Source organism: Macaca mulatta, chromosome 10 (assembly GCF_049350105.2).
Source record: "Macaca mulatta isolate MMU2019108-1 chromosome 10, T2T-MMU8v2.0, whole genome shotgun sequence".
Classification (NCBI taxonomy): Eukaryota; Metazoa; Chordata; class Mammalia; order Primates; family Cercopithecidae; genus Macaca; species Macaca mulatta.
The window spans coordinates 109,981,059-110,003,326 of NC_133415.1; the positions used below are offsets into that span (position 1 = coordinate 109,981,059).

At 50.2% G+C, this 22,268-nt stretch overlaps 1 protein-coding gene across 1 annotated transcript in view; it reads right to left on the bottom strand.

Annotated features, from left to right (window-relative positions):
* BMP7 (bone morphogenetic protein 7) overlaps positions 1–22,268 on the bottom strand; it is a 100,698-nt gene that overhangs the window by 23,771 nt on the left and 54,659 nt on the right. The window contains exon 3 of the mRNA XM_001089245.5: positions 13,328–13,476. Coding sequence (XP_001089245.1) covers positions 13,328–13,476 — 149 coding nt within the window. The remainder of the gene's footprint in view (positions 1–13,327; positions 13,477–22,268) is intronic.

The following is a 22,268-nucleotide window of genomic DNA, read 5'->3' on the forward strand; positions in this document are numbered from 1 at the left end:
ATAATGTTTGCAACATGGGGGACATGCTGAACTAAGTGATTCTTTGTTGTTCATCTGAAATTCAAGTTTAACTGGGCATCTTGTATTCTATCTGCCAAGATACTCTCCTTAAGGCTGGGACAGAAAGGCTTTCCTGCAGGGTAATGGCATCTGAGCCCTCTGCAGCCTGCAGCAGCCGGGTGGGAAAGAGGTCTGGCCTACCTGAGAGGCAGGTAGAGGGGCCCAGAGGCCAAGGCTTGGCTGGTTTCTTCACTGGGACTCAGTGCTTGTCTCTCTGTGGTGTGTTTTGTTGCTTTTTGAAGTCTCAGTTTTTAAGTTACCGTACAGTAAAATCGACCCCTTTTGGTATGCCCATCTGTAAGTGCTAGCGCGTGTATAGATGCCGGTACCCAGCTTCAATGGGGATACAGAACAGCTCCACGCCACAAAGAACTCTCCAAGCTGCCTTTTAGCTCAGTGGCTCCCAACTGGGGTGATGCTGCTCCCCAAGGGACATGTGGCAATGTTGGAGACATTTTTAGTAGTCGTAACTGAGCAGTTGCTACTGGCATTGAGTGGGTGGAGGCCAGGGAAGCTGTTAACATCCCAAGATGCACAGGACGGCCCCACAACTGAGAATTACCCAGTAGTGCCACGGCTGAGAAACTCCGCTTTGTAGTCACGTGGCCCCCACCGCCAGCCTCTGGCAAACACGGACCCACTCACATCCCCATGACTGCATTTTCTAGATATTTCATACCAATGCCACTCTTTGACACTGGCTTATTCCAACCTGTACAATGCCTTTGAGATCATCCGCGTAGCTGCGTGTTTCAACAGTTCATTCTTTTTTTTTTTGCTGTATGTAAGTAGCACAATTTTTATCCATCCATCTGGTGGTTCCAGCTTTGGTGATTATGCATATAATGAGAGACACAGTGTACAGGTTTTGGGGTGAACTTACCTTGGCATTTTTCCAACATAAAGCAGATACTGAGTCCTTCACATTGCCAAAACTTCAGCCCTTTGCACACTGTAGGCGCCATCTGTTCACAAAGCATCACAGCTACTATTGTCTGAAGAGGCCAGGAAAGCTGTCTGACCACACCTTTGCTCCAATGGTCCAGAGCAGAATGGAGGAGGCCCAAACCATTCTCACCCAACCCTCACCAGGCAGGTGAGGCAGAAGTGGCTGGTGTGGACCCCACAGTCATGCGCGGCCCCCTCGTGCCTGGCCTTCCTCCATCCATGAAGGTTGCACATTAGACCCTTTCCAGCCTCCCCTGCAGCTCCTGCTGGGGATGGATACTGCAGGCTTCTCAGAAGTGTCTTCTTCCCAAAAAAGGCAGGCACATGATGAGATAAACATTCTTCCTTCTTGCCCACTGCATTTTCCTTCCATGCTTGGGGACATGGAGGCAGCCACGTTGCCAACCATGATGAGAGAGCCTCAGGACAAAATGTCAACGCTGCCAAGGTGAGGGGGCCGGAAGGAAAAAAGCCTTGAGCCTATTGATACTCTAGCCCAGGGGTCAACAAACTACAGCCTGCAGGCCATATCCAGCCCACTGCCTGTTCTTGCAAATAAAGTTTTATTGGAACACAGTCGATGCACAGTCAGGAACACATGACCTGTGGCTACTGTCACACTAAACAGCAGGCAAAAACAAACATCTGACCCTCAAAGCCTAAAATATCTACTCTCTGGTACTTTACTGAAAACCTTGGCTGACCATGACTCTAACCAACCCTAGATCCAATTACTTCCAGACTTGTAGGGAAAACCATCAATATCCTCATGAGATAAGACATCATTATCTTCAATTATTCGCTAGTATAAGTATTCTGGGTACAGCTGATTCCATCGTTGCTTCTCAACAAAAATGAAAGCCCACCAATGTGTGCCAAGCACCGTGCTGAGCCCGTTCCATGCATCGCTACTCACTGGAACCTCTCAAGGTAGAATCGTAACCCCACATTTACAAAGGAGGAAAGCAAGGTCACAGGCGCAAAGTCAGCCACCAGGGACCCAATGCTAGGGACTGCAGAGATGGAGTCCACACCCTGGCCCAGCCAACTGGAGCCTGCGAGCTTGACCCCTGCACCATCTGCCAATCAGTCCAGGTGATGGCAGGGAAAAGGATCCCCCAAAACTCAAGAGAGCCTGCCCAGGCATGGACATAGGTGACCTACGGGGACTCCAAAGGTAGGAGGGATTCGCTGAGGAATAGAGGGAAAGGCCTTCCAAGAGGAGCAGGGCGGAGGCAGGACTCAGAGTGAGCTGAGGACAGGGCCCAGCCAGTGCATCCCAGCACCACTGGCAAACCCCAGGCGACCTGAGCAAAATCGGCGTGGCCAGCCCGAGGAACCCAGCGAGCTCTGCAGAAAGACCCTGAAGAGCAGGCAGGGAGCACAGTGGGGCCCCTTGGTAAAGGAGGGGATGCAGCCCACCCACACTGCACAGGGGTGGCATCTGGGTTTCCTTGTGGCTTCTTTGTTTTCCAGGCCCAGGGCTATAGGCTACCCCTCCAAGGCCCACACCACAAGAATGTTTCTCATTAATTGTGAAAAACACATTCACTCCAGTCACTTCTCTCGATGGACCAAGGCCCAAGTGACAAGTGAGAACTTAGTTTAACACTTGTGACATCTGCCTGGCCCCAGTTACCCAATTCCGCCCTCCCCATCCCTGCCGTCCCAGCCCTGGAAGGACCGATCCCAGCCACTGGGTCATCAGGCCTTTTCTTTCCTCTCCCTCTCCGGCTTCTGGACAAACAGGATGTGAAGCAATCGCATGGAGCGAAGGCACCTTGGAGCCAGCTGCACTGTGGGCGGCGTCGCTCACCAGCCTTGGCTTTGTGGGGCTTAGTTTCTGCAGCCGCCGCAGGCGAGTGGCTCACCTCCTGGCTCCTTCCTCAGCTGCCACAGCTGAGCGTCACACTTGGACAGCACATGCCCTTCAATCCTTTAAATGCTCTGCAATCCCATCCAATTCAATCTGGAATGAGCATGAAGCGAGACACGTGCTCTCGTGTCACAGGAGAGACGCTCGGGGTTCTCTGCATGCAGATAGCCAAAATGCACATGCTCCTGACCCCCAGGCGACTGCAGGAAGCAAAGATGGGGTGCAGGAGGGAGAGAAGGTGCCCTATGGCCTTGGAGCTCAGGGGATGGAGAGCCAGCGCTCACAGGAGCTGGAGAAATGGGTCCCCAATGAGGGAGTATGATATGAGGCAGACAAGGCCTCCCTGCTCATCTTCTTGGAGCTGAGAGGCAGGGCTGATTGACGTGGCCCTCCTGAGTCCCGAGTGATTTCTTCTGCAAACAAGGAAGAGAAGGGGTACACCATGAACCAGGACAAAAGGGTGCAGTCCCTTTCATGGGACAAATGACCTGCTGCTTCCATGTCTGCAAGGATGAGTCTCCCCAGCCCAAATCAGTCTTCATCTCTCTGCAGCAGGCTTTGCGGGTGGAAGACAGCACAAGGAAAATGGGCGTGTTGGTTTGTAGAGCAGCAGGAAGCCCTTCTGAACCATACTCAGAGCCTCAGACCTTATCTGCATGGCTTCACCCCTGCCCTTCAGTACATGGTCTCTCGTTACTGGTGGGCCTCCTCCTAGAAGAATGTGAGCAACACAACAGCCAAATCTTCCTTTTGTTCAGGCTGTACCCCTGGTGCCTAGAACAGTCCTTGGCTCGCTATAGGGGCATGCAAATGTTTGTTGAGTGAATAACTGTACTTCCAACATAAGTGGAGAGGCTGTTTGCTGTAGGAAACTTGTTCTAACAGTGGGGGCGGGGGAAGACCATCATTCATCATTCACTCCCCATGCTGGGATGCAGGGCCCATGAAAATGCAATAATGTCTCTTATAATCGGAAGATAAAACATGAACTTTTAGTATCTGAGAATGTTTTGGGTTTTAATTCAAAGCTGGGCACCTGCGATTCCAGCTACTCAGGAGGCTGAGGCCAGAGGATCACTTGAGCCTGGCCAGCCTGGGCAACATAACAAGACCCCATCTCAAAAAAAATCTTTAATTTTTAATTCACCAAGAATTATAATATTCATCTTGATACCAACATGACCATAAAACATACTTTAATTTAAATTTTTTTTTTTTGAGACAGAGTCTCACTCTGTTGCCCAGGCTGGAGTGCCGTAGTATGATCTTGGTTCACTGCAACCTCCACCACCTCCTGGGTTCAAGTGATTCTCCTGCCTCAGCCGGGACTACAGGTGTGTACCACCACACCTGGCTAATTGTATTTTCAGTAAAGACGGGGTTTCACCATGTTGCCCAGGCTGGTCTCAAACTCCCGACCTTGTGATCTGCCTGCCTCGGTCTCCCAAAGTGTTGGGATTACAGGCATGAGCCACCGTGCCCGGCTCTAATTTTTTTTTTTTTTTTTTGGTAATGGAGGGAGGAGCCCATGGAAGTCAAGTGCAGCCCTGGCCACTTCTGCAAAGGGGGCTCCTACAGTGGTTCCTACAAGAAGACTACTGTCTTCTGAGTTCTTTCTAGAAACACTTTCCTTCCCGGGTGAGAAACCAGGCAAGACCTAACATGGTAGAGGGTCCTGACATCTCTACCTCTGGACGGCCAGGCTGGGTCCCCTGCAGGTGCTCGTCTACCTTCCAAACCCCATCCTGAGGCTGCAGCCTGGTGAACACACTCATTGGAAGATTTTCCAGCAAAGAGGAAGGGGGCTGGAGTCACAGTCCTCTGGTCAGAGCCCAGGTCTACACCTGGGAGTCACGAGCAAGTTTCCCCGCCTTCTCAGTTTCTATTTCCTCATCTATAAAATGCTGGTGATATCAATTGTGTTACCTGGGCAGGATTATTGTGAGAACTAAATAAATCAACAATTAGAACATCTAACATTCATGAGCACAGACAGGGAGCTGGGCCCAGGATTCAGCATGTTCTGTGAACTCACTTCCTTCTTCCAGCTGCCTACAGAATCCGTGATGTTATTATGTTCATGGAGCAGACAAAGGAACAAGACCCCAAGAGGTTGGAGCAGCTGCTGAGACTACACAGAGGTGACTGAGGAGCTGTGCTATGACAGGGCCATGGGTGCCAGAGTATGTATGTGCAGGGGCTGCTCGTCCATCCTGCTTCTAAAAGCTGCATGGACACTGGCAGCTCAGGGCCTGGCCTGCAGGGAGGGCTCCTCTGCCTTAAGGCCACAAGGTGGGAGGAGCCCCGAGCTGCAGGATTCCCTCCACTCAAGGGTGCCTGGCCTCTCCTCTCCTCTCACTCTCCTCTCCCTCTCCTCTCCTCTCGCTCTCCTCTCCCTCTCCTCTCCTCTCGCTCTCCTCTCCCTCTCCTCTCCTCTCGCTCTCCTCTCCCTCTCCTCTCCCTCTCCTCTCCTCTCGCTCTCCTCTCTATCCTCTCCTCTCGCTCTTCCCTCTCCCCTCCCCTCTCCTCCCATCCTCTCCTCTCCTCTCTCTCTCCTCTCTTCTCTCTCTCCTCTCCCTCTCCTCTCCCTCCCTCCCCTCTCCTCTCCTCTCCCTCCCCTCTCCCTCTCCCCTCCTCTTCTCTCCTCTCCCTCTCCTCTCCTCTCTCCTCTCCCTCCCCTCTCCTCTCACTCTCCTCTCCCTCTCTTCTCCTCTCCTCTCTCTCTCCTCTCCCTCTCCTCTCCTCTCCTCTCTCTCTCTCCTCTCCTCTCTCTCTCTCTCTCTCTCTCCTCTCCTCTCCTCTCCCTCTCCTCTCCTCTCCCTCTCCTCTCCCTCTCCTCTCCTCTCCCTCTCCTCTCCTCTCCCTCTCTTCTCCTCTCCCTCTCCTCTCCCTCTCCTCTCCTCTCCCTCTCCTCTCCCTCTCCTCTCCTCTCTCTCCCTCTCCTCTCTCCTCTCCTCTCCTCTCCTCTCCTCTCCTCTCCCTCTCCTCTCCTCTCCCTCTCCTCTCCTCTCCCTCTCCTCTCCCTCTCCTCTCCTCTCTCTCTCCTCTCCCTCTCCTCTCCTCTCCCTCTCCTCTCCTCTCCCTCTCCTCTCCCTCTCCTCTCCTCTCCCTCTCCTCTCCTCTCTCTCTCCCTCTCCTCTCCTCTCCTCTCCCTCTCCTCTCCTCTCCTCTCCTCTCCTCTCCCTCTCCTCTCCTCTCCCTCTCCTCTCCCTCTCCTCTCCTCTCCCTCTCCTCTCCTCTCTCTCTCCTCTCCTCTCTCTCTCCTCTCCCTCTCCTCTCCTCTCCTCTCTCCTCTCCCTCTCCTCTCCTCTCCCTCTCCTCTCCTCTCTCTCTCCTCTCCTCTCTCTCTCCTCTCCCTCTCCTCTCCTCTCCTCTCTCCTCTCCTCTCTCCTCTCCCTCTCCTCTCCTCTCCTCTCTCCTCTCCCTCTCCTCTCCTCTCCCTCTCCTCTCCCTCTCCTCTCCTCTCCCTCTCCTCTCCCTCTCCTCTCCTCTCTCTCTCCTCTCCTCTCCTCTCCCTCTCCTCTCCTCTCCTCTCTCCTCTCCCTCTCCTCTCCTCTCCTCTCTCCTCTCCCTCTCCTCTCCTCTCCCTCTCCTCTCCCTCTCCTCTCCTCTCCCTCTCCTCTCCCTCTCCTCTCCTCTCCCTCTCCTCTCCCTCTCCTCTCCTCTCCCTCTCCTCTCCCTCTCCTCTCCTCTCTCTCTCCTCTCTCTCCTCTCCTCTCTCTCTCCTCTCTCTCCTCTCCTCTCTCTCTCCTCTCTCTCCTCTCCTCTCTCTCCTCTCCTCTCTCTCTCCTCTCTCTCCTCTCCCTCTCCTCTCCCTCTCCTCTCCTCTCTCTCTCCTCTCTCTCTCCTCTCTCTCTCCTCTCTCTCCTCTCCCTCTCCTCTCCTCTCCCTCTCCTCTCCTCCTCCTCTCCTCTCGCTCTCCTCTCTATCCTCTCCTCTCGCTCTTCCCTCTCCCCTCCCCTCCCATCCTCTCCTCTCCTCTCCCTCTCCTCTCTATCTTCTCCTCTCCTCTCCTCTCCTCTCCTTCTCCTCTCCCTCTCCTCTCTATCCTCTCCTCTCCTCTCCTCTCGCTCTCCTCTCTATCCTCTCCTCTCCTCTCCTCTCCTCTCCTCTCGCTCTCCTCTCTATCCTCTCCTTTCTCACAGGGCTCTGGGCAGTGCTAGATTCACCCCGGGTCCCTGACACCAGCATCCAGTGTGGGGTGTAGGACACAGCCAGTCCATGGGTGGGAAGCACAGCCTGGGGGCTGCAACAAGTGGAGAGGCTGCCTCTCCTCTCTTCTGTACTAAGGGAAAGACAGACTCCAGCCCTCATTCCTGCAGCGCCAGCCCATCCCCAGGGAGATGAGACCGGGCTCCCCGCTCGGCCCCTCCTGACGAGCTGCAGGTGCCTGGGAGTTATAGGCTTCTCCCCACGAGGGCACGCTGGCCCGGAGCGGAGCCCCAGCTGCGGCTGCTCCGCGTGGTGACTCACAGGAGGGCCCAGCTGGGAGGAAGAGGAAACAGACGCACGCTTCCTGGGTGGTCTCAGAAGGGCACCTCTGCACTTTGACCTCAAGACCCCCCACCCGTGGCCAGCTGGGAGGGAAGGAGGGCGCCATCTGGGCTTTGGAGTTTTGGAGACCACTGGCAGGCAGGGGCTCACGTCGGGTCAAACACCAGGCTTCCGCAATAAGGTCTTTGATGGCTGCGCCCCACTAGAATGGAAGCACACTGGCCCAAATTACTCTCCTCCACATGCCCATTGTGTGCATGAGAAAAGTAAGGCCCCAGGAGGTGTACAGACTCCAAATTCCAGCAGCTGCCAGGGCCCCTTCTACATCCAGGCACAGTGTAACTGCCTAGTGGTTGCAAGGTTCAGGTGACCCTGTCTCTACCCCTTCTGGATGGTGACATGGGCATGGGCACTGCTGCCTGGGCCCCTGTCTTCTCTGGATGCTGGTGCAGGCAGATTATTCTCTGAGTTAAGGTCAGTAAGAAGTTCCCAGGGTAGGGACCAGGGCCTCTGCAGCCAGCTCGGGGCCAGGCACAAAGCAGGTGTGCACTGATTTGTCAGATGCACACCACCTCCCACAGGCCCTGCTGCCCTTCCCCGTGCAGGATCCGGCAGGGGAGGGTTGAGACCCAGAACCCAAGGGGCACCTGTCAGCCCAGGCACCATCTTGTAAACAGGCTGCCCCAGGCACTGTACACGACTTTGCCAGAGTGTTGTCACTGGCCAGGCCTCAAGTTACCCAAGTCTTATTTAAAAGGTGACTAAGGAATAAAAAACTACATATTGGGTGCAGTGTATACTACTTGACTGACAGGAGCACTAGAATCTCAGACTTCACCACTATATGATTTGTCCAGGGAACCAAAACCACGTGTACCCCTAAAGCTACTAGGGAAAAAGGGCATATTCCTGGGCGCATCATCAGAGATCCCCCACTGTGGGTCTGAAATGGAGCCCAGGCACCCGCACGTGCAGTTTGCCCTGCAGGGTGACCCTGATGGACGCCAGGCTTGAGATCCTCCACAGTAGGGAAAACAAAGCATTTTCACAGCCATGATGTCTCAAAAATCCTGGACTCACTTGCTCCTTAGCTCATCCCCAAAAGGTCCAAAACTCCACACAGCCAACTGGCCATTATATACTTTGCCCCTCCCTGACAATCTGAGTGGGTGATCCTCCCCTGACTTGGGCAACCACACCAAACTCACTGCTTGGGCGCCCACAGTACCTGAACAAGCCAAGTTCCTGGGCGGTGGCACCACACCCGGCCCCCAGCGCCCTGCCCAGGAGGGGCAAATAAGGTGTCACGGAGCCAGAGGGGGTCACAGACGCAGCATCTAATCCTTGATCTGACTCTAGACAGCAACTTGCAGCCTATGGAGAGGGTCTCGGGTGGGCTGCTGAAATACGGAGCCCCGGCAGGTTCTCAGGAGCCTCCATTTCCTGCCTGCACCACGGGGATGTGAACCATAGCATCTACCTTGCTGGGTAATTGTGATGATCACAAGACACAGCGGTGCTCCGTAGCAACCACACACTGAGCAATTACACTCTTCACTCACATGAGCTCATCTAATCCCTCACAACCACCCTTGGGGATGGAAACTATTATTAACCCCATTTTCCAGATGAGACACATTACGTGACTCACCCTGGGTCACAAGGCCGGAAACAACAGGGCTGGGATTTGAACCAGGGGAGCCTGGCTCGGGAGCCTGAGCTCTAACCATTGGGCAGCACTGCCTCCGCCAATGCTGAGCCTTTCCCCATAACCTGGACAATGGGGGGAGTAGGTGCTGGAGGCAAAAAGGGCAAAAGGACTCTGAATGTGTCTGGGGGGAATGGTGAAGGCAGGAGCGGTACTAGGAGGAGCTGGCCACAGGGCTGGCATCAAATAAGAGAAAAATCACCTGAACCAGCCGGGCAGGCAAGACAGAGAAGCACAGAACCCACTGGGGCCCAGTTGGAAGGTCTCCCCAACATCTACAAGTCCACAGAAACGGTTACTGTGAAGAAGGGAATTAAGTCCACCTTAGCCATATTACTTCATTTTTATCTTATCCCTAGAATGTTCCACAGGGGCTTCTAGGGAAAAAGAAGTCAAATGATTCTGTTGCTAGATGAGTTTGGAATTCCTTGAGGCAATATTTCCTATCCAGAGATTCATAATGGACACTGGCAAAATAAATGCTCTGATAAGTCCTCAGAGAAATCTGTTTCATTTATTCAGCCTAGCATTCGTCATATTTAAATGACTGTGAAACTCTTCCTTTTTCCCTGAGGCACCTATTGGCCTTCACGGAACAGTCTGAGGATTGCTGGTATAGAGCAGGCATCACAAACTTTTTCTGTTAGTATTTCTGAAAATAATACATATTTTCAGCTTAGCGGGCCACAGGGTCTCTGTTACAATTACTCGACTTTGCTGTGAAAGCATAAAAGCAGCCCCAGACACAATGTAAACAAATGAGTATGGCTGTGTCAATAAAACATTAGGTATGGACACCAAAATGTACATTTCATGTAATTTTATATGATATTAAATATTCTTCTTCTTTCAATTTTCCTCAATCACTTAAAAATGTGAAACTATTCTTAGATCACAGGCCACACACACACACACAAATCAGGCTGCAGGCTGACTTTGGTCAGCGGGCTAGAGTTTGCCAACCCCTAAGATAGCAATGGAAAGCTCCAGTGTCTTCTAGGACCACTTTTAACTCTCAGGGGCATGGAAAGGGGAAGAAGAACAAGTTGCAGGGTGGGGGGGAAGTGGGGGACAAGCAGTAGAAAGAAGACTGATCTGGGATTCAGGGGACAAGAGCGTGTGCTAAACTCTTCAGTCCGCTCACATGGCCTGTGACTTTACGTGAGTAATTCTACAACTCAGGCAGAGCGCATGTTCTGGAGGGTCTGGGGTGAGGAGGGTCTCTATTTTCTCAGTCAGACCTCCCGCAGGCCTATCAAATGCTGGAATTGTTCCTGCTACCCACATCCTACTGCCAGGCACCTAAGCTGGAGAAAGAGATAGGGCCCCTAAACTACACTTTGATAAATTATCCCCAAGATGCTGGCCAGCATCTTGGGGATAATTTATCAAAGTGTAGTTTAGGGGCCCTATCTAAGGCAGTGGCCTTTGATAAGAATTGAAAAAGAGACAAAGTCCAGGATCAATCAAGGAAAAGGTTATTACATTCAGCTCTATTGTCTTTTTTTTTCTTTTCTTTTTTGAGATGGATTCTCTCTCTGTTACCCAGGCTGGAGTGCAATGGTGCCATCTGGGCTCACTGCAACCCCCGCCTCCCGCGTTCAAGTGGTTCTTCTCCCTCAGCCTCCTGAATAGCTGGGATTATGGGTACGCACCACCATGCCTGGCTATTTTTTGTTTGTTTGTTTGTTTTGCATTTTTAGTAGAGACAGGGTTTCACCATGTTGGCCAGGCTGGTTTCAAACTCCTGACCTCAAGTGATCCACCTGCCTCGGCCTTCCAAAGTGCTGGGATTACAGGCGTGAGCCACTGTGCCTGGCCAAGCTCCACTGTCTTAATCCACGTGGCAAAATCCAGCATACGCAAAGTAAAAATTAAACTAAAAAACTGGGGAAATGTTTGCTGCTCAAACTGCAAAGAACCAAAATCATATAGAAAAAGACCAAAACTTACCAGAACAATGGGCAGAGGATATGAACATACCATGTGCAGGAAGAAACTGCAAATGGCACACATGAACAAAATGCCCCACCTCACACAGAATAAGAAAAAAAGCAAAGTCAGGCTACAAGATACCATTTGTTATCTGTTGGATTAGCAAAAATCTATGTTTGAGAACTTGAACTGGCAACAATGGGAAAACAGGCACCCTCACGCATTGCTGGTGGAGACGCAAGTGGAATGGCCTCTAAAGAGGCCAAACTGACATTATCTATCAAAACTACAAATAGGCCAGGCACGGCAGCTCATGCCTGTAATCCTAGCACTTCAGGAAGCCAAGGCGGGTAGATCACCTGAGGTCAGGAGTTCGAGACCAGCCTGACCAACACGGTAAAACACTGTCTCTACTAAAAATAGAAAAAGTAGCCAGGTGTGGCAGCAGGCGCCTGTAGTCCCAGCTACTCAAGCAGCTGAAGCAGGAGAGTCGCTTGAACCCAGGAGGCAGAGGTTATAGTGAGCCAAGATCGTGCCATTGCATTCCAACCTGGGTGACACAGTGAGACTCCATCTCAAAAACAAAAACAAAACAAAACAAACAAACAAACAAAAACTACAAATAAACAACACCACCTTCAGGAACTGGTCCTAGAGTTACACTCAAATGAAAAATGACCTACACACCGAGGTTTCTCACTGAAGCCCTGTTTGTGAGACCAAAAGACTAGAAAACACCTAAGCATCCATCCCAGGAGAGCTGGGTAAGTCAGTTATGATGATGATGGTGGTGGTGATGATGATGATGATGATGACTGCTCTCCTTTACATGTGTATGACAATTAGGTCCTGTTCTAAGCCTCATTACTCAAAGCATGGTCCAGGGACCAGCAGCTTCTGTTACCTGGTGGCTGTCTGAAAACACAGACTCCTCTGCCCCAGGCCAGCTGAATCAGAATCTGCATTTTACCAAGATGCCTGGGAAAATCCCATGCACATTAAGGCACTATTTTAAAAAACTCTTCCCATAATAACCCATTACATCTTGTAACAACCCAATAGCCCAAACCCTCTCATCACCTGCATGCTGGAGATGAGAAAGCCCAGGCTCTGACAGGTTAGGGAAATTGTCCAACGCCACAGTGTGTGTGGGTGGCAGAGCTACATGGACACAAAACACATGGAACAAGGAAGCTCTTTAATGGCTGACAGGACCAATCTCTGAGATAAGTCATCAGTTGGAGAACACTGTATATGCCAGGCCACCATTTATGGGAGGGGGAAAAACTGAAAGCTGAATCTCCATGTAATTTCTGAAACACCCAGAGAGCATCTCTGAAAAGAAGGAAACAGCAATTGTCCCTGGGAAGTGGAACTCAGCAGCTGGAGAAGAAAGTGGGAGGGAAACTATTTCGTGTTACACATGTATTGCTCATAGCTCCAAAGGCAAACATTGTGAAGGTGTTTATTCAAAAATAAATGAAAAAAAATTGTTGTTCATAAAACTGGTGGAAGGAAGAAGTTACACAGCTGGAAACCATCACCACTGAATTTTAAGCAAAGTCAAGCTACAAGATACCATTTGTTATCTGTTTGGGGTGGGGGAAAATTAGCATAGAGAAGCCCATTCCCACTTCCCCACTCACCATCCTTCCTTCTTCCCTTCTCAAAGGAGGCAGAATTGTGGTGGGAATGAGAGGTGTGGGGGAGGGCAGACTCACAATGGATTCTCCAGGAACTGGGGACTCAGACCCACATTCAGGTTCTAATGTGGAAGGGACTAATGCCTTGCATGAGGGCAACTTTGTCCCACAGGGGACAATCTGGCGATGTCTGGAGACATTTTTGGGTGTCACAACTGGGAGATGCTACTAGCATCTACTGAGTAAGAGACCAGGGATGCTGCTAAACACCCTGCAGTTCACGGACAGTCCAGAATGTCCTGTGTCCTGTGGTGTCACCTTGGAGCTCTAGTTAAAGTGCAGGTTCTGATGCTGCAGGTCTGGGGAGGGCCCGGGATTCTGCATTTCTCATAAGAGGGCTGCCCTCCCCCCTGCTGATGTGGGACCACCCTTTGTGTAATGAAGCCTTACCCAATTCTGCTATGGCCAAACATGTAATTTTCTCATAGAAAGGGGAAGGGGCTGCTTCCGGTTTGGATCAAAAGGCTGAACATGGAGTACTGGTTGGGAGGGGTGGGGAAGCCTGTTTGTAGTGAGGCAAGCATGAGCACTACTGAGACCCTCCTGAAGTCCAGGAGCACAGGCTGCATTAGGACTGGTGGTGGCAGTGGCCGGGGGACTCACCATCCAGTGTCTCCACCGAGAGCTGCAGGCCCAGGTTGTGCCGCGGATTGACCACCCAGTGGTTGCTGGTGGCTGTGATGTCGAACACCAGCCAGCCCTCCTCCGAGGCCCAGAGGGTGCGGCTGTCGAGCAGGAAGAGATCCGATTCCCTGCGAGAGAGGAGGAGAGACACAGGCTTTGCGTCAGCCAGGTCACAGCTCAGCTTCCCCAACAGATGGGAAGCAGAGCCTCATGGAAAGAGTCCACTGGTCCCCCACAAGTGGGAACATCAGACCAAGATCCAGGCACAAAGACCCCTCAGTAGTTGTGGTGAGGAAAGAGAGTGCAGAAGAGCTACAAAGAGACACATGTAGGGAACAGGCAGCTGTTACAAGGCAGTATCACCCCACAAATTGTTAGGGGCATCCCAGCGGGACAGAGTACAGGAAGACAGGGATTATGCAGCCTCCGTGTTGCTGGAAGAGTCTCAGAGAGCAGAAGTTGATAGTGACTGCACTATTCACCATGTGCCAGATACTGTCCCACAGGCTCAACACTACACTGTCTCATTCAATTCCCACAACCCTAAGTTCATTTCCAGGACGTGCACCATCTTCCTCAGCCCACCAAGGGGCAGGAGGTGAATCTCTGGACTGAACAGTATTAATAGTGAAAATCCTTTCATTCTCTCTTCCTCACTTTTTACAGTAGCAAAATGGGTACAATCATAATTAACTCGATAGGGGATGGAGGGTGGATGGATGGGTAGATGGATAGGTGGGTGGATGGATGGGTACGTGGGTGAATGAGTGAATGGATGGATAGGTGGGTGGATGGATGGGTACATGGGCGAGTGAGTGGATGGATGGATGGATGGATGGATGGATGGATGGATGGGTAAGTGAATGGATGGGTAGATGAGTGGGTGGCTGGGTGGGTGGGTGGATGGATGGATGAGTAGATGGGTGGGCAGGTAGGTGAATGAGTGGATGGGTAGATGGGTGGATGGATGGATGAATGGGTAGATGAGTAGATGAATAAGTGGGTAGATAAGTGGATTGTTATGTTTCTGGATAGTAGAAATTTAGTATGAAAAATCTTCATAACATTTCTTGCACACCTTTAATAAGGATTCAAAGTTTCAATACTTTAAGTCCTTTAGTAGTCAACTAGAATGTTTATACCGCTGTGTTGTACCAGAAACCAAGGCATAATGATGAACAACGTGACATTGGTCCCTGCCCCAGGGCAACAACAGTCTCTATCATACTTGGAGTTATCTAATCTTCCTGGGGATTACAGTGAATCTTCTCTGCTCACACATAAAGATGTCAGACATACCCTTTATGGAGCACTTACCATGTGCCAGGCTCTGGGTTGAAACGCCTGACCAGTCTCATGTCACTTAGTTCTTACAATACTATGTGGGGTAGATAATACTCCCCATGCCATTGTGCAGAACTCAAAACTGAGGCTCCAAAAGGTCGAGTTATTTGCCCAGGGTTATGCCACTAGGACAGTCCAGGCAGGACTGGAAACCAACCAGGCTACCTGCAAGCCCAAGCTTGCAACCATACACAAAGACAGTTCTTCTGGACACTGCCTTTTCAGAGCCTTTCACCAGTCAACCTCATTGGAATGTAACCCACTAAACCACGGGCAGGAGCCGAGCCACCGATGTCCCTTTGATGAGGCACACATCTCCAGTTGGCTCCAGCCCCCAGCTCTCCCTACTAACACTGTGGAAAACCACCCTTATTTATCTTCCTGTCTGACCTGGACAACTCTAGGTTTGTGAGGTCTGCTAGATCACCCTTCTGCTGCATGCCATAATCTGTCAGACATTCATCAGGCACATCAATGTGAACAAGGCTCAGAGAAAGCATACGGGAAACAGATCTGTAATGTTAGTGAGTGCTGGGAGATTAACAGACCCAGAGAAGCATACACAGGGAAGAAGAACCAGAGTCAGAAACCGACAGGAACCAAGGCAGGCGCGAGGGCACAGGGCAATTTTCTCAGGCACAAGCACAGAAGGAACAAATCGGAGCTGCTTTTCCCTCTGGGCCTCTCTCCATCCAAAACTCTGGGGGAGAGAATCCAGTTGGCCCAGTCAAGTCATGTGCCCACTCCTAGCCATAGAAGGGTGGGCACTCCACAGCAATGGACAGCATCACCAGGACCAAAGATGGGGGCAGGAGTCACCTCACCCCATGCCCCCCCAAACTCTCCTTTTTAACAACCCCAGAACCTGATTCAAAAAATGCTTAATTCTGTTATTGCTATGGTTTCAATGTTTTGTCCTTCCCAAGACTCATGTTGAAAATCCCCAATGCATCATTATTAAGAGGTGGGCCCTTTAGGAGGTGATTAGGCCATTGGGGATGGATTGATGTATTTATGAAAGAGTTTGGAAAAGTCTGGTCCCTTTTTGTTTTTCCACCTTTGACCACGTGAGGACACGGCAACAAGGTGTCATCTTGAAGCAGAGGGCAGCCTTCACCAGACACTGACCCTGCCGGCACCTAGATCTTGGACTTCCCAGTCTCCAGGACTATGAGGAATGAGGTTTTTTGTTTTTTTTTTAAAGATTGTAAAGGACTCATTTCTCTCTCAAGCACAGAGAGATGACAGAAGCAAGGAAGTCTTTTTAGAGCCACACAGGACTTTGAAGACCCTAAGTTTGCCTTTCACATCCAAACTGAATTAAAATAATGAGATGATTTTTCATGACTCATTAACTTCTTCCCCATGCTCTTTTAGAGATAGTTTCAGGCTGGCTTTGGGGATGTCTACACAGATTTTAAACTTATAAACAAGAATTTCCTGCTGTCTTATCTCCAGTTTGCCTGGATGACTTTCCTGGCTTTGAAAAGCTACCAAGGTTGTCAATGAACCATTAGCTATTCTCAACAATTAACAGATGAGACAAGAAGCACCACTCCAAGTTGAAACAACTTCTCCTACTGAATCAGGCTCCCAAGGCCCCTGTAGGAAATATCCACACCCCAGCACAGAAGTCACAAACCCAGGTGGTGATTTTGCTGGAAAATTGTTATTAGCAGGAAAATGTGACCAGATAATCTGGACAGGCCCTCCAAGACAGTGAAACAATGAATGGTAACCAGGGGAACAGAGTGAGATCTTTAAACAGAGAACGCCTCGCCAAACGATACTGAGCATTCTCTTATTGCAGGCTATGACACTGAGGGCAGATGCTACAGGCCAGTGCTGACTCATCCATGAATCAACGTGAACGCGTCGACTCCCCTCCTTCAAGTCATAGTTTGCAATGTGTCCCAGGCACGTTTAGGAGAGCCAAATCTTCATCGGAAGGCACCGGGAGACAGGAGCCTTGCTGAGATGGGTCAAGTGTGAGATGCTAACACGGGCTTTGCTTTCAGACTGAGAGCCCAGGTGTGAGGTTGGACCTCATGGAAAGGACAAAGAAGGAATTACTCAGAAGCCAGGTCCAGTCTGACAGCTGGGAGAGGGGGAATTTCTAGCTGCCACCTCGAGCATCATAAAAGAACACTGGTTCTTACAACCAGGAGAGCACTGAAGGAGCCCTTTGTGACGTTTTTATTTACCTTGAACACATTGGCCTCCCTGGCCCAGCCCAGGTGAGAGAAGAGGTAGGGAAGGCTCAGGGTGAAAGGCCTTGAGGAACCTAAATGTGTTCTTTCACCTTCGCCACTGCTGAGAATCTCGGTGCTTTCCACACTTTGGTTCTCCAAATCTCCCCACCAGCCCTATGAAATGGTCAAAGTCCTGTTACCGTTTTACAGATGAGAAAAGTCGGGGTCAGTGAAATGAAGCCAATTGTTTGCAGTGACACACCTGATAAGTGGCAGAACCAGGTGACAGCGCAGGAAACCTGACTCAAGAACCTGAGTGCTTAAACCCTGCCACCTCCTTCACTCACCTGGGGACAAGAGACACATAGGAATATGTTGAATCCTGTATGATACGTGATGTCATCACAGACAGAGAAAATACTAGAGAGGGATGAAACCCGGGTGATGGAGAAGGGATAAGGCAAGGTTATGCCAGATAATTCCTGTGTCTTGGTTTCCTCTTATGTAAAATGAGAATAATGCCATCTTTTTCAATGATTAGGAAGAGCCAAGTTAAGACCAGCCTGGCAGCAAACTCCCAGATGCTCCTGGAATATAGTTATTATAAGGTATGTCAGTTTTGGTGTCTATTCTCTGCTAAACTTCAGGAAATCCTAGGATGGGGACTTTACATGTCTTGGCCCCAGAGGTTACGTGACTTGCCCACAGTTCTCCAGTCAACAGACTACATGTCCATTCCAAGCATGTTTACCTTGGACTCCAAAATTTGTCAGAAAAGTGTACTGTGTTCACAGTAGTGTTAGATTTTCTGCAAATACGGCCACCAATAATTCCTTGTCTCCGTACACAGATGCTGCTGTCCCATAAACTTGTGGAGTCTGTTCCCCACCTCTGAAGTCTGGACTGACCATGTAATCTGCTGTGACCAGTAGGACCCAGTGGAACTGAGGCCCTGCCAGGCTCAGGACTAGGATTTAAGAAGCCTATCATTTCTATGTTTGCCCTCTGGGAAGCAAGCCACTGAATCGAGAAATCTGACTACACTGCTAAAGGAAGAGACCACATGGAGGGGAAGGAGGCACAGGCTATGCAGGATAAGGATCTATAAACCAGAGAGAGAGAGAGAGAGAGAGAAACCAAGTCAGTGAGGCACCATCTCAGGCCTTCCAGACCTAGTCAAGCTCCTAGCTCCATCAGTGACCCCAGAAGACACCAGAAAGAGTAGAAGAACCACCCAGCTAAGCCCTGCCTAAATTCCTGAGCAATAAAACAATGTTGTTTTAAGCCACTACATGTGAGTGGTTAGTTTCAGAGATACATAACCCAAACAACAGTCACATTGTTTATAACAGAAAAACTGAAAACTAACCATCCAGTGAGAGAGACTGGTAAAAACATTATGGCACGTCTAAGGCAACAGAGCCCTGCACAGTCACTTCAAAGGACCATATAAAGCTACACTTGTTGACAAGGTGGAAATATGATAGGAAAGTACTTAAGAAACAGAATTTGTAGGATGTAAACTTCTGGGAAAATGCAAAATGCAAAAATTGGTGCAAAAAGAAATGAAAATTTTGATTTGCCCAAAAGAAATTGAAATAGGAAGGTCTTTCCCACCCCCATACCCCAGTTGGTTTTATAACCACAAATTTTGCAAATTATCAACAGATAATTCTTTCTTATATAATTTGATCAAGAACATGGAAGAGGGAGAGTTTAAAACCCATATTGTAAAGCTAGCATGCCACTGACTCCCAAAATAGAGAAGGCTAATTTGAACAGATGTTTTCCTAAAGAAGACGTGCAAATGGCCAGTGAGCCATGAAAAGATGCTAAACATCATCAACCATTAGGGAAACACAAATTGAAACCACAGTGAGACAGCACTTCACACCCACCAGGATGACCAGAGCCAAAACCACAGATGATAACTAGTGTTACTGGCAAGGACGTGGAGAAAGTAGAACTCTCATACATTAATGGTAGGATTGGAAAATGGGGCAACCACTCTGGAAAACAGTATGGTGGTGTCTCAGAATGTCAGATGTAGAATTACCATGTGACCCAGCAATTCGACTACCCACAGAAGCAATTAAAATACATGTGCACCCAAAATCTTACACATCAATGTTCATAGCAGGATTATTCACAGCCAAAAAGGTAGAAATAGCGAAGTGTCCATCAACTCACGAACAGATAAACAAAATACAGTACATTGATACAACAGAATATTATTTGCCATTAAAAACTGAAGCTCTGATAAAGGCTACAACACAGATGAATCTTGAAATCATTATGCTAAGAAAAAGGAGTCAGACTCAAAAGATTGCATAGTGTATGAGTCCATTTCTATGAAATGTCCCAAATAGGCAAATCCATAAAGACAGAAAGTAGGGCCAGGTATGGTGGCTCACACCTGTAATCCCAGCACTTTGGGAGGTAAAGGTGGGCAGATTGCTTGAGCCCAGGAGTTCAAGACCAGACTGGGCAAGATGGCAAAATCCCATCTCTACAAAAAATACAAATATTGGCCAGGCATGGTGACTCACGCCTATAATCCCAGCACTTTGGGAGGCCAAGGCGGGCGGATCACCTGAGGTCGGGAGTTCAAGACCAGCCTGACCAACATGGAGAAACTCCATCTCTACTAAATTGCGTCATTGTACTCCAGCCTGGGAAACAAGAGCAAAACTCCATCTCATAAATAAATAAATAAATAAATAATATATATATAAAAATTAACCAGGCATGGTGGTACATGCCTGTAGTCCCAGCTACTCGAGAGGCTGAGGCAGGAGAATCGATTGAGCCCAGGAGGCGGAGGCTGCAGTGAGCTATGATCACGCTACTGCACTCCAGCTTGAGTGACGGAGCGAGACACCATCTCAAAAAAAAAAATAGAAAAAAAGAAAGATGAGTGGTTGCCAACAGCTAGAGAGGTAGGGAAAATGGGGGTAACTGTTAGTGGGTATGGAGTTTCCTTTCGGGGTGATGAAAACATTCTAACATTAGACAGTGGTGTTGGTTGCACAACTCGGAATGTACCAAAAACCACTGAATTATACACTTTATATCTTAATAAAGCTATTTTTTGAAAATGGATAAGACCAATCTAAGCCCCAAACAGAGCGCCCCAAATATAGGTGCCATTATGCTAATAATTGTTTAAAGTATACACACATCGGCATGAAACATTTATATGCATACAGACCAGAGGGGCAGCAGCAATTCACTGTGAAATATTTTGCTTCCCTTTACAAGCTAACACATGTACATCAATATTGTCTCAGTTTAGTAAGCACGTCCTATTTCTGGAGAAAGCTAGATCTGTATGGGGCAACATATTTCCATGTTATACTTGATCAGCAGAACGAACCTAGGTAAGGTGGCAAGCCTGGCTCTCACCTCGTTTCCCGGGTTCGGACAGATTTTCCCCCTCCTCTAATCTCACAGAAAGGCAGCAGAGCCAGGGGACAGGCCACACGTCTTTTGTCTATAAACTTGATGATCCTTCCACTTTCTCAGGCTGTTTCTGATTAAAGAAATAGCAAGACCCCAAAAGTCATCTTCTCTTCTCTTCTGAAATTGGGTTCTCCCATGGCCCTGCTCTGCAAGGCATGAGCCACTGGTGACCCCGATGCCGCAGCACTGAGAGACGTTAATATTTAACCACCAGCCTGAGAACAGTGCGTTGCTGGGCTTTCGGGTGCCTCCTCCCAGGGACACCCAGGTGAACCGGCTGAAATCTAATTCTAGAGGGAGCAGGAGGAGGAACCGCAAGTCCCCAGGCTCATTTCCAGTGTCTCTCAGCCCACCTTCCCCTGGAAAGTCCTACCACAATGGAAAAGGGGATATTTTAAAATCTCAAACGTGGGAAGGCAGGAAGTCCTTTTTTTGGCCTCTGGTTACCTTCCTAGAGGCTATTTAGAGACTGATCCTTATGGGCCTTCACCCACCACCCCACTCCCAGGGGAGTAAGACTCCCATGTGCGATGCAGGACCAGGGCCTCAGCAGAAAAACAGATCCAGGGAAGCTGGCCCTGAAACTCCCCCAGGGCAAAACACAGTGGAGTTGGGAGTCTGAGGATCTCTCTGGCCCTGAGGCACCCAGGCAGGCGTTGGAGCCACAGGAAACACAAATTCCAACATGGCCACGCAGTGCACACTGCCTCGTTGCCTGGAACAGTCGGTGTCCTGTCTGTGCCCACCATCAGGGCTCCTTCAGCCTTCTGCCCCTGGGCCCAGCCATCCAGGGTCTTAGGAGCAGAACAGGCCCTTGGAAATCCATTCTGGTCATTTTAATTTTCAGCTTGGAAGATCAGAGAGCTTCTGTCTCACACATGGGCAGCTGGTGGCTGAACAAGGATTAGACACCAGTTCTGGGCCATAATTTAGGGCAGTGTAATGAAAAATCTTCTCACCATCACAGCCTGAGAGCCAGCCTGATCTCCCCCTCTGCTACCTTCAGACACAGCCCCCCACCACCTTCAGGGAGCTGGTGCAAGCCAGGGTTGGAAGGGCCGCATTTGGAATCACCTGGCTGGTGGATGGGGGCCCTCAGCACCCTGACACCTTGTCCTGGGCACCTACTGCACACTAGTCTCTTAAGCGACACTCTCCCACCTCCTCCTTCCTCCTCCAACGAGGTCAGTACAATCTGTAACCCCACTTAATATCACCTTAATACCACCTATTACATGGGGATGGGGATTGTACCAAAAACTGAGGGGCAGGGAGGCTCAGGACAGGCCTCCGCTGGAAGCAGCAGGTCCCAGGCCAGAGGTTACTCGAAGCACAGAAAGCTGTCTCCAGGGGCCCCACCCAAGTTAGAGGAGGCAGGGCAGGATAGCACAGGGCTGGCCCAGGCCCACCATCAAAAAAAGGAAAACACACTTCAGATGATACGGTAGGCAGAATAACACCCCCTCAGACACGTCCAGGTCCTGATCCCGGAAGCTGTGGGTATGCCACCTTCCAGGTCCGATTCCGGAAGCTGTGGGTATGCCACCTTCCAGGTCCAATCCCAGAAGCTGTGGGTATGCCACCTCCCAGGTCCTGATCCCGGAAGCTGTGGGTATGCCACCTTCCAGGTCCGATTCCGGAAGCTGTGGGTATGCCACCTTCCACGTCCTGATCCCGGAAGCTGTGGGTATGCCACCTTCCAGGTCCTGATCCCAGAAGCTGTGAGTATGCCACCTTCCAGGTCCCGATCCCGGAAGCTGTGGGTATGCTACCTTCCACGTCCTGATCCCGGAAGCTGTGGGTATGCCACCTTCCCGGAAGCTGTGGGTATGCCACCTCCCAGGTCCTGATCCCGGAAGCTGTGGGTATGCCACCTTCCAGGTCCGATCCCGGAAGCTGTGGGTATGCCACCTTCCATGTCC